We start from the raw sequence: 11849 nt of genomic DNA, 5'->3' as shown, positions 1-11849 counted from the left end.
GCATGGCCCGCCGCACCCTTCGCCGCACTTCTCAGGGAACTGGCTGCAAAGGAGACCGGTGAAGAGAAACAGAAAGTGGGCGTCTAACATGTCCTTTCCCAGAGCGCCGGGAGAACGGGCGTCTTGGCACTAGCGCCAGTGTGGCTCTGTCAGGGCCCGTATCCCACCGCCAGCCCTGCCACGTTCCATGGGCTGCTTTGGAGAGACCTTCCCATGCTCCCTGGTGCCCAACCCCAGCCAGCTGTTTGGTTTGAAGAGGGGCTTGACTACACATGGCCGTTAATGCAGATTAAGGCAGGGGGTGAATGGCAAGTGTACTAGGTGTGCCTGACCAGCTCCACGTGTGGCCACTCCGATTCCAGACCAAGGAGTCAATCAGGAACAATGCCACACGTAGACGAGCCCTATGTTACCTGGAGCGTAGCCCTAGTCTCTGTTCTCCAGCCCATCACCCTGGTGTCTGCACCTGGCCCCATGACTTGCACACACAGGCTCTGCTGGATGGGTCACGCCGGGGGGGTTGCGAGCCCCAGGGACTGGTATTGGCTGGTGACAGGGTGTGAGTGGTCAGCCAGGACTGAACTGTGCCAGGTGAGCATCGCAGATAAGGCACTTCCCAGCCCGAGTTTGCTGTGAAATTCTGGGGCTCATACCTAGTCACAGCCAGCGGGAGCCGGGGAGAGCGCCAGGGCACAGAGCTCACCTCACTAACAGCTGTACTGGCATCGGCAGCCAGTGCGCTAAGATCTGCCGGTGCAAATCCCCTAGGAGGGTGTCATGGGGCACAGGGTGCCTCAGAGTCCAACCCAGGCCCTGCCCTGGGGCATTCACTAACCCCCTGCCTTAGCCACTGTGCTCTCGTGCCGCCCCGGCCTAGCTTTCTGGCCCAGCCAGTGGCAGGGGGCCAGGGCTGCTGGTCTCAGGGTAGCTGCAATCCCGCTCAGTGGGGGGGCGTCTAATGGGAGAGCTGGAGGGGGAAGCAAACCAAGAAATCCCAAGGTATTTACCTGGAACACGCTCGGCACTCGCTGCCCTCCAGGTAGAAGCCAGGCTGGCAGTTCCCACACTGGGCATCCTCCTTCTCTGAACCTGGAAGACATGGCACACAGCTCGCGCCAGCCAGCGAGGAGAGGGGTGTGGCCCGGGGGCAAGGGGGGCGGTTCTTGGGACTGGCCTAGTCTGTTGGCGGGAGCCCAGGGCAGCAGGGTGCTGACGGGGCAGGCCCAGCAGCAGTTGAGAGGCCCCAGCACGGGGGGCAGCGGGTCTCTGGTGCGGCTCCCTCGCGACGGGGACGTAGGGGGGGTTAGAGCGTGTTCCCCGGCAGGCTGCACGTCAGCCCGGGCTCAGCAGCTGGCGTGTGGCCCACGCTCCCGGGCTACACAGGGCTGGGAGCTGCTAGACACGGCTCAGACACCACCAGGTGCTTGCCTAGGCAAAGCCTTTCCCTTGCCCCTAGTGTGGGCTACAGGTCGTGTGGGCGTCGGAGGCTGCAGTGGATGTGCTCCCACCACTGAGCCACCCTCCCTCAGCCAGCTGGGCCACGGCCTGAGGCCACAGCGAGCCTGGGGGGGCAGGCACAGTGCAGTAAGACTAGGGGGCGGGGGGCAGCGCAGGGGGCAGCGGGGCGGGCGGGGGGCAGTGTGGAAGGCACAGCAGTGCGGGGGGCAGGTGAGGGGGCAGCGTGGGAGCAGCAGGGCGGGCAGGGGCAGCGCAGGGGGCAGCGGGGCGGGTGGGGGGCAGTGTGGAAGGCACAGCAGTGCGGGCAGCAGTGCCAGGTTCCAACGGCAGCAGGCAGCGCTCTGGACACTCACAGTTCTTCTGGGTGGCCCTGCCCTTGCATCGGCGACATTCCTGGCAGGTGAAGTCTCTGCAGGCAGGGTCCATGCACTGCATGAAGTGGCCGGCCCCACAGCCGCACTCGATGTCGCTCGTCTCGGTGCAGTTCTTCAGCACGAGCTGGGAAGCTGAACACAGGACAGGCTTCCTGAGCAGGCCTCTGTGCGGAGGGGAGGGGAAGGGGGCTGCTTCCTTCTCAGAGCGGGGCCCAGGTTCCCCAGGCTTTCTCCTGCCCCCTGAGGGCCCTGGCCAGTGGGGTGGGGAAGGGCTGGCCGACAGGCTGGCGGCTCGGGGCTGGAGTGGCTGGGCTCCTGGCCCAGCGTCTTACCTTGCGCTTGGCACTCGGAGCACTTTCGACATTCCCGCTCGAGGTTCTGGAAGGAGAGGTAGGTGCCGGGCGGGCAGCTCTTGCAGGTCGTGTCGTTGCCACGGCTCGTGCAGGGAGCCGTCATAAACTTCCCTGCAAACAACACCAGCTGGGATGAGCGTGCGGGTTAGTCGCAGGCGCTGTGGGGATGGGAGGTCGCCCCGGATACCCAAGGGCTCAGCTGGCTAACTGGGTCGGTCCCTCCAGGCCTTCTGGGCTCTCTGACCTGCGCGCCCTGCGGTTTGGAGCAATGCCCTGCCCCCCCCCCCCCTTGCTTTCCTGGGGGGGGGCCTCGTGCAGTGACACGAGCAGGGAGCCCTGAGTCGGGTCCTAGCGCTGACCTCACCAAATCACTGACCCAATCTGTGCCTCAGTTCCCCAGCTGACGGGGCCGGACTCCACGCGCTGAGCCAGGCAAAGCCCTGTGCAGGGCGGGGGGCACGCCGAGCCTCACCTGCCGGGCACTTCTGGCAGCAGCGCTTTGGCGAGTACGAGGGGTCGTCAGGTGCACAGCCGTTCCTAGCCACGTGTCTCTGGTGCCGCTGGTGATGGTGCAGCCCCAGTGCAGAGTCAGCCGGGCTCCTCGCCCTCCTGGGCTCGCTGCCAGTCCCGGCCGCTCGTGGCTTCGGGGTGCCCAACAACGGGAACCCGCTGCCAGTCAGCAGCAGTGCAGCCAGAAAGCCCTAGGGGAGAGAGGGGAACGTTGCCAGGGACTGGAGCAGGCTCACAGCTGCTGCACCCGCCAGCCCCGGGACCTCTGGGAGCCCAGAGCTAAAACCGAGGGGCTGCCACAGGTCAGCCTAAGTAGCCAGGCCTTAGCGCGCGCACGAGGAGCCTTCAGCCAACGCTCCCTTAGCTGGCACTGGTGCGACGTTTGTAGCTAGCGCCCAGCCCTGCACGAGCGCCGGGATGGGATAGGCTGACCGGCGCCCACTGCCTCGTCCCACCCGGGCTCCAGCGGAGTCCAGAGCAGCAGGTGCTGCAATCGCTGCCCTCCGGGTGACCCCTGTTGCACTGGAGCCTGGGGGAGGTTTCACCAGAAGGAACCTTGGCGCATCCCCCACTGCAATGCAGGAGTCAGATGCATTCTTCACTCGCCCAAGGGGGCCACATAGTCCAGTGGGGAGGGCAGGGGCCTGGGACTGCAGGGGCCTAGGCACTATTCTTGGCCCTGCCACACCTGCTGGGTGACCTTGGGCAAGTCACCTTGGGACTGTCTGCACCTGTGCCTCAGTTTCCCTTTCCCACCCTTTGTCTGCCTCGGCTCTTTGGGGCAGGGACTGTCTCTCACTAAGGGTCAGTGCATGGCCTGCTATAACGGGGAGGGGGGCAGGGGGCTGATTGAAGCTGGTGCTATTGTACCAGTAGTAAGTGATCAGCCCTTGAAACCAAACCGACTTGGCCTAGGTGAGGGGGCCCAAGCCCCTCCGCTAGAGGAGCCAGTGATTGCGGCTCCAATGGGCCTGTGCCCAGGAACAAACATGGGCCTGAACCTCTGTGTGAGGAGCGGTGGGAAAACCCTGTGCCCAGGCCTGGGGCTATCATGGTGCATGCCCCACCCCCAGGCTTGCCCTGCCTGTCAGCCTGCGGGCTGTCAACGCTGCAGATGGAGCCCCGCTGACGTAAGAGCAGGGTTAGCTGTGTGCAGCGTAGCGGGCGTGCCAAGTACCCCACTGGGGACCACTCGGGGTCAGGCGAGAAAGCCGGGCGGGGGCCAGGGATGACACAAGAGCCCAGCTGGATTCGTGGCCTGAGTTTGATTGAAATGTGCCTACGTCAAGGCCCAGCCACTGCAGCTGTGGACTGCCTTTGGGGCTTGTTTCCAGGTGCTGCCCCACGCCCAGCAGGGCAGGACACTTGCTGGGTTTGTTAATGAAAGGCAAGCTGCTGAGCAGTCACTTGACTCCAGGAGCTGGCGCTTTAAGAACACACCAAATACCATGAGGCTCGCACTAAAATCACCTGCATGAGCAACGCAGCGGCCCCAGAACGTGTTCTCGGGCAGTGCTGCCCGCCCTCCTCCCCCCCTGCAAGTGCCACGGGCAGAGCCAGGCTGGCCGGGGCCGCACAGCCCCACTAGGAGCCACGCTGTCACCGAGGAGCATTACCTGGAGCCCTTCCCGGCAGGGCGGCTGTGGTGCGCACTGCATGACTAACCCACCGGAGCACTCAGCCCCCTCCCCCTGGGAATGCCCCCTGCCAGCCCCTGCTGGGTATTTTCCCCCGCCTGTGTCAGCCGCTGGGTGTGTGGCATTTGCACAGCGCAGCCTCTGGAGGCCTCTGGCTCACGGCGCCACTGCAGGGAACACTGGGTGCGGAGGTGCATGGCCGGAAGCAGGGGCGACCTCAGGCCAGGCTCCTGCCATGGGTACTGCTTCTGGTAAAGGAGGAGAACCGGGGCGTGTGGTTAACACTGAAAAGGCACCGAAAAGTGTTGCATAAGCAGCCTGGTGCAGTTGTTCCTGTAAGTGGCTCTGAGCTAACCACTTTCCTAGGAATCGGCGGGCACGGTGCTTGTGGCAGCCGGCTGCTCAGCAGAGCGGAAGTGGGGCTTCCAGCCCAGCTAGCGTGCTCAGGCTGTCGGCAGGGCCCCGCCCCCCACTGCCATGGCTCCAAGGAGGACGCTGGGCAGGCGTGACGCTACCGCCTTTCTGGGCCTCCAGTGCTCCCCCATGGCCGCCCCACAGAGCCGAACTCAGTACCGGGTGGGACCAGACCCACCTCCGTGGGGGTGTGATATGGAGCAGCAGGGCAGGGGAGGGCCCAGGCAGGGCTGGGCTGGCAGCGGCCTGGCCAGGACACGAGCAGCCTGCTTTCCGCTGGGAGCCAGGCGGCAGCGGCACAGGCCTCAGGGGTCCCATCCCAAGAGGGACTGCGTGTGGTCTGGCAGCAGCCGGCTCCCTGGCCTGGCAGGGTACAGGCGCCCGCCCAGGGTGGGAATCAGCCCCCTGCAGCGCCAGCCGCCCCGCCTGCAGGCCCAAGTGATGACCATGGGCAGGGGCAGCTGGCATGCCTGCTCAGGGATCCCCTCCAATGCACAGCTCGTCAGCGCCGGGGGGCCAGCCCACTGTTGCCACAGAGCCACTGCGAGAGCCCGGGGATATCCCAGCACAGGCCCAGGGCCCGGCCCACCCCAGGTGTAGGGCAAGCCCAGGAGAGCGCAGGTGGTGGTCCCCATCAGGCCAGCACAAAGCAGGGCCCTGCAGCTCAGCACCTCAGCAGCATGAACCTGGCCCCCAGCCAGTCTGAGCTGGGCGTCTCTGGCTGCTACTTTACTTCCCGGCCACCCTGCTCTACCCAGACCTGGAGCAACCGGCCAGCGCCGGCCATGCTGCACGGGGCACTCCTGAGACAGCCTCAGCGAGTGTGAACCAGGCCCCATGGCTCTGCTTTAAAACAAGAACTAGAGAAGTTCATGGAGGATCGGTCCATCAATGGCTATTAGCCAGGAGAGGCAGGGATGGTGTCCCTAGCCTCTCTTTGCCAGAAGCTGGGAATGGGCGACGGGATGGATCACTTGATCATTACCTGTTCTGTTCATTCCCTCTGGGGCACCTGGCACTGGCCACTGTCGGATGACAGGAGACTGGGTAGATGGACCCTTGGCCTGACCCAGTATGGCCGTTCTTATGTTCTTTCATGAGCAATGTGGTGCCATGCAGGATGGGGCCCAGGCCCCCACCCGTGACACCATGGGCAGCTTCTGGGGCTTCCAGGCTGCTCTCACCTATGCCCAGTGTGCGCCACGCAGCCACAAGCAAAGCCCCGCCGTGGCCCCCCTCACCCTCCCAGGACAGGGCGGGGATGTGTGTGCTGCTGCCCTGGGTAGCATCATGGTCAGGTCCTGCCATGTGATATGGTAGGACCCCACCAGGGACAGGCTTTGCCTCTCCGCAGGGCCCTGACCCGCTGGCACTGACTGTCCCCCCACGGCACCATCTCCTCGCTGACGCAGCTCCACCTCCCTGAGCCACTGGGGCTGCTCCCGGCTGTTCAGCTCAGGAGCTGTAGAGGGACCTGGGGGGGGTATCGTGCTGCCAGTGATTTCCCCGTCCCCCCTGGACGGGTGAGATATGGGGGCCGCTTTGGGGAAAGGGGGCCTCTGAATGGCTGGCATGGGACACTGAGCGGGAGCGACAGCGCCAGCCCACGCGTGTGCCTGGCATTGTGGGATAGCATGGGGCGGCCCAGCCCCCTCCACACGGCCACTTCCACGGTCACCCCGTCGGTCTTGCCACTTGCCTTCAGGGCTGGCAGCAGGGAGAGCCCAGGACCTCCCATGGGACATGATTGTGTCACCCGCTGTGCCCACAGGCTGGGGCACTCGGGGCTCCTTGCCTTGCCTTTCCCTGCCCCACTGGACCCAGCCCCTGCCCCAGAGCTGCTCTGCTGGGTTATGCTGAGACCACGGCCGGGGGAGGGGGCCGCGCTGGGGCGGGCTGGGCCACAGACAGTTAATGTCAGTCTCCTGTGTAATCTCTGCCTTGGTGCTGAGGTGATTTCCTCCCTTAGAGGAAGCCGGGCCCAGCTCCCCCTCGCCTCTGATGGTATCGCAGCGAGTACGTGCCGCCCAAGTAGGTCAACACTGCACAGCCAGCCCCGGAGCCGCCGGGCCAGGCTGAAGCGGGGAGCACCACACCCCGACAGCCCCGCAGCGACATGGCCACTGGGCTGGGCTGGCCCCTCCGCGGGGCACCAGGGCCTGGTACTGCTCAGTGGTTAGTGCCCAGGGGCGCACTGCGGCTCAGGGCCTGTCGTGCCCCCAAGAGCTGACTGTCACCAAGCCCTCAGTGCGAGCGCGTCGGGGCAGAGGCTTGGTGCTGCATGTACAGTGCCTGGCGTGGGGCCCTGACCGGGGGGGGGGCAGAAAGGAGGGGGCTCCAGGCACTACAGATGGCAACACCCCCATACGAGCCAGCTCCACCGTGCTGCCCCAGCTCCCTGAGTGGCTCCGGCGGGGCAGCCAGCCCACACTCCGGCACCGGGCGTGGGGCCAGCCCATGGGCTCTAGCACTGGGTCCCTTCCCCCTCAGCTGTATGCCCAGCCTGCCGGCCAGGCCACAACCCCGCCTGCAACCCCGGCCCCTGGCCCCGGGTAGGAGGGAGCCCTCCCCTAGGCGAAGGCCACACGCCCGCCTCGCAGAGCCTGGTACATGGGGTGTTGTCACACTGGGCAGGGGCGCCACAGGCATGGAACAGCTGGGAGGGGCCGGCGGCCCAGGCCCTCAGGCCAGCTGGCTGGGGAGGGGGCAGTTCCCTCCACTTCTCCACCTGCACACACCCTGTTAGTGCCTCGCTGCCGCTGGGTCCGTCCTTGGCCCCGGTGCCCAGGGGCTGTCCTGCCCCGGGCCTGGCGCAAGGATGTAACAGACCCTGCTTGCTGCCCTCCCAGCACCTGGAGATGGCAGCTGAGTACAGGCCCCGCTGGCCCTCCCGGCCCATGCACCCAGCTCCCGCAGCACCAGGCGAGCCAGCGCCAAACCCCTGTGCACCTGCTCTCCCTCGTCCACGTGCTGAGCCTGGCCCCCCAGCCCCGTGCCATGGCAGGGGATGCCCTTATCCCCAGAAAGGCCCTTGGCCACTCCCCAAAGGGGCTGCTGGGCCAGGCTGGCCCCTGCCGGCCCCGCCACGTGGGTGCGGATTCCTGGAGATTCTGGCCCGTGGGTGGAGTTCCCGGTGAAGATAGCCCCGATTAAAGAGCTGCATCATTTTCTCTTAAATCTGTCACAGCTGTGCTGGAACCTGCCCATGAACTCGCCCATTTGCATAGCTCCATGATCAGATCGTGGCTGGCGCCGGAAGCCTTGGAAGGAGGCCTGGGCCCCTCCTCCCGCCCCCCTCGCTGAGTCAGTGGTGCCTTGCTGAGTCGAGGTGTGATCTTTCCCCAGGCAGCTCCCACTGCCTTCGTGTTTCCCCGCTGGGGAACATGCCATGTGCCTGCTCGGTGAGGGATGGGACCGGGCCCGCTGCCCCAGCCAGCTGCATCCATCTCACACACCGGGAGCCCCACGCCACATGCCATGGCCACACTCCCTTGCCGCCACAGGCTCACACCTGCCCCCCCGTGGCTGCACGGTCCCTCCCCTTAGCCCTTGTCACCCCCTCGCACTCCACAGTCCATCACCCCAAGGTGCTGCTCAAGTGAATTTCCAGCAGAGAGACCCAGCCTGAGCTCTCACCCCAACACAGGCAGTGGCAGCCCAAGGCCCCCCACGCCCCTCCCAGCCGAGTGCCCCCCGCTCTGCCCTCCAGTTTGATAGCAGCCGTCAACTACTTGAAGGGGGGTTCCAAAGAGGATGGAGCTTGGATGTCCTCAGTGGTACCAGATGACAGAACAAGGAGCAATGGTCTCAAGTTGTAGTGGTGGAGGTGTAGGTTGGATATTAGGAAAAACTTTTTCACTCGGAGGGTGGTGAAGCACTGGAATGGGTTCCCTAGGGAGGTGGTGGAATCTCCTTCCTTAGAGGTTTTTAAAGCCCAGATTGATAAAGCCCTGGCTGGGATGATTTAGTTGGGAATTGTTCCTGCGTTGAGCAGAGGGTTGGACTAGATACCTCCTGAGGTCCCTTCCAACCCCGAGATTCTGTGATTCAGGGCTGAGAGGACGGGGACCCTCTCTCCTCAGCCTCCCTGATGAGCTGGTGCATGATGGAGCATTTACGGCCAGATGCAGCTGGCCTTGGCCTGGCGAGACCAGCCCGTGCGTTGCCCCACAGGTGCCAGCACGTGTCTATGAATGAGCCAAGCTGGGGCCTAGTCAGCCACCTGTCTGTCAGAGACTGGTAGAGAGACGGGCTCCTGCTCTTCTCCCCGTTCCCATGGGGCAGAGCTGTGGAGAGGGGAGCTGGGCAGGCCTGGCAGGGAGGCAGGAAAGCAACCGGGCTGGAGCAGGGCTGGGCAGAGGTCGGGAGCGGTGCCCATGGAAGGGGCCTGGAGTATCCTGCCCCGAGCACAGCCCTTCCAGGCAGGTAGCAGGGGCTGAAGTCACTGCCTTTCTGTACCCCCAGCACTAGCGCATGTGGGCCCAGTGCGCAGAGGGCTGGCTGTGGGAACAAGCAGGGAGGGGCTCCAGGCCGGGAAACGCCACTGGTGGTCCCAGGCCCTATCGCCCAAGCAGAGGCTGGAGTCAGAAGCACCCTGGGAAGTGAGCAGCCCCCAGCCACGTTCCTAGGCTGCTCCGACACTCAGGCAGCCAGCTGCTTCCCTCCCCAGCCCCAGGCAAGTGAGCACTGAGCGGCCCCCCGGCTCCACAGACACATGGCACCCAAGCCAGGCGGAGCACAGCCCCCTGCACCAGATGACCCCGGTCCCACCCCACCGTCGCTTGCTCTAAAGTGACCTTTGAGTTGGACACTTGAGGGCCTCTCGTGCCTGCGGGCCAGAGGTGGTCCAGCCGCCTGGTGAGGATGCCAAGGGATGTGAGGCACTAAACCCCAGCGTCCTGCCGAGTCAGCCTGCTGGCTCTCGTCGAGTGTGAACCCTGGTTGCAGCAGGATGCAGGACTCCGCCAGGAGCCCAGGACAGACAGCGCCCCCCCAGCACAGCCCCCTTTCTTCGGCAGTAAACGCAGGACTCAGCCCGTGGACTCCGACAACAGCAGCAGGGCTACCCACGAAACACCCCAGCCCGTGACCTCAATAGCTCCAACCGTCGCATTATTGCTCATGTGAACCGTGATGGCACTCAGCGGCCGGGGCAGGATGGGCTGGGTGCTGTGGGGTGGAGACACGGCGCCTGCCGCCAAGAGTTTGTTCAGCCCAACAGTACAGCAGGCATTGCTTTCTCTGCTGGGTGGTTCGGGGTACTTGTGCACTGTTCAAATGCTGTCACATTGCAGCCCAGAGGTGGCTGCATTTTAGGGTTAGGGAAGTGATCCTAGTTTGTAAAGATCTCCAGGGCCCTTGGCATGAATGAACGTACGATTATTGTTAACTGTGGGTGGCTCCCCCACACTTTCATTTTCTCTCCTCCCGTCTCCCCTTTCCTGGAAAGCCCCTGGGGCTCTAAAGCGATGCCTGCATCACTGCATTCAGCTGTTTTCCTGTAAACTTGCCAAGGGCTCATGGGGGCATCAGGAGTCCACTGACTGGGCCCCTCAGCCCTACACTACCAAACAGCAGCTCAGCCCGAGAAACCAGATGTTGGCCTGTAGGCAACAAACGAACCAATGCAGAGAGCCGGCCCTCATCCCCAGCCAGGTCTCCTGGCCGCTCCTACTTCCCCCCAGCTCCCCAGAGCAAGTCTGCACCCGCCCTGGCTGCTTCCTCTTTCACTCTAGAGCAAGTGAGGAACATCCCGGCGTGAGCAGGACTTACCCCAGCCACCTTCAGGGCCCAGCTCCCCATCCTCGAGCCCTAGAGACCCAGCTCATTCCGGGCAGGGGACGGGGGTTACTCGCGGGAGCTGGTCACAGCCCAGCGGCGGAGCGAGGCAGCAGCTAATCCATGCTCTCAGTAACCCCCTGGCGACGAGTGAGCTCAAACCCGCTCAGCTGAGGCTTTTACACTTAAGCCCTTGTGGGAGGAAATCCATTTCTGGAAATGAGTCCAGGGGGTGTGAAACCACGACAGCCGCCGAGGGCGGCGCGAGCGTGGGGAGGGGCCTCGCTGGCATGGAAGCAGTCGGGCGGGGTGAGGGGCGCACTGCTGCAGAGGGCTGGTGCTCCTGCCAGGGGCCAGCCTCCTCCAACATGTCCCACAGCAGGTGAGTCCCAGGCCCATAGCCTTGACCCAGCGGGGCTGGCCTGGGGCTCTCCTGCAGCCCGCCTCACCAGGACAAGTGCTGCCAGGTGGCAGCTAAACATCTCACAGCCCAAAGCGCCCAGCTGCCATCTGAGCTCTAGGGCAGGCCTAGCCCAGCCAGCCCCAGCACCCACACAGCGATTCCCAGAGCGCCTACGGACACCTCCCCTTGGGGCTGTGAAGGGGCAGCTCCGTCCCCAGCAGCGGGCAGCGAATGCACCCGAACGCTACCCCTCAGCCCAGGGCTCCAGCCTGCAGCCCTGGCCGAGACCCTCCCCCTGGCTCCCCGCGCCCCAACCCGAGGTGGGGCCAGGGCCCAGCCATCTCCCACCTGCGGCTTTGCTCTCCAAGGCCTGGCCCGGGTGCTAGCACGCCAGCCTCTGCCTGCCTGCCCTCACCAGCGATGGCCGGGGAGGGCTCCGGGACCCATTTTTGGCTGGAAAATGGCGCTTTCTGTGGGATGGAGGAACATGTCACAAAGGGGTTGAGCTGAAACCCCAATTTTCAGGTGGGGGATGGGGCCTCACATGAGGGCTGGGAACTTTCCCAGGAAGCCATTAAGCCCCCCAGGCCAGCACAACCACAGCTGCCCTGCCACTGCCCCGGCAGGGGGCTCGTGCTGCCACGGAGCCAGGGAAGGGGAGACTCTACCAAAGGACCTGGCAGTTTTATCAGCCTGCCTCGTCTCCTAGTCCGTCAGGCCAGAGCCCTGGCCCCGGGCTCCCATGCGGACTGTAGAGAAGCAGCCAAGCGTTCACCCCTAGCCTCTTGCTATGGACGCTGGCACCATGGGTGTAGTTTGGGGGGCAGGGGCATTGCCCTCCCCCCACTGCAAGCCTTGGGCAGGCTGGAATCCCCCCCACACGCAACACGCACGGCCCAGTTGGCCTGGCTGGTGCTGCTAC

General features: G+C 64.7%; 1 protein-coding gene across 1 annotated transcript; it reads right to left on the bottom strand.

Moving 5' to 3' along the window:
- Nucleotides 1-1016: 1016 nt before the first annotated feature.
- TNFRSF25 (TNF receptor superfamily member 25) lies at nt 1017-10740 on the bottom strand (the record flags this gene model as incomplete). Its single annotated transcript, XM_034753575.1, is given in 5 exon segments — nt 1017-1089; nt 1812-1964; nt 2165-2296; nt 2658-2886; nt 10519-10740. Coding segments are annotated over 5 exon segments (617 nt in total), but the record flags the coding sequence as incomplete, so codon positions are not given.
- Nucleotides 10741-11849: the final 1109 nt, after the last annotated feature.

The sequence above is a fragment of the Trachemys scripta genome, chromosome 19 (assembly GCF_013100865.1).
Source record: "Trachemys scripta elegans isolate TJP31775 chromosome 19, CAS_Tse_1.0, whole genome shotgun sequence".
NCBI lineage: Eukaryota > Metazoa > Chordata > Testudines > Emydidae > Trachemys > Trachemys scripta.
The sequence above is the reverse complement of the archived record's forward strand: the minus strand, read 5'-3'. Positions and strand labels throughout refer to the sequence as shown.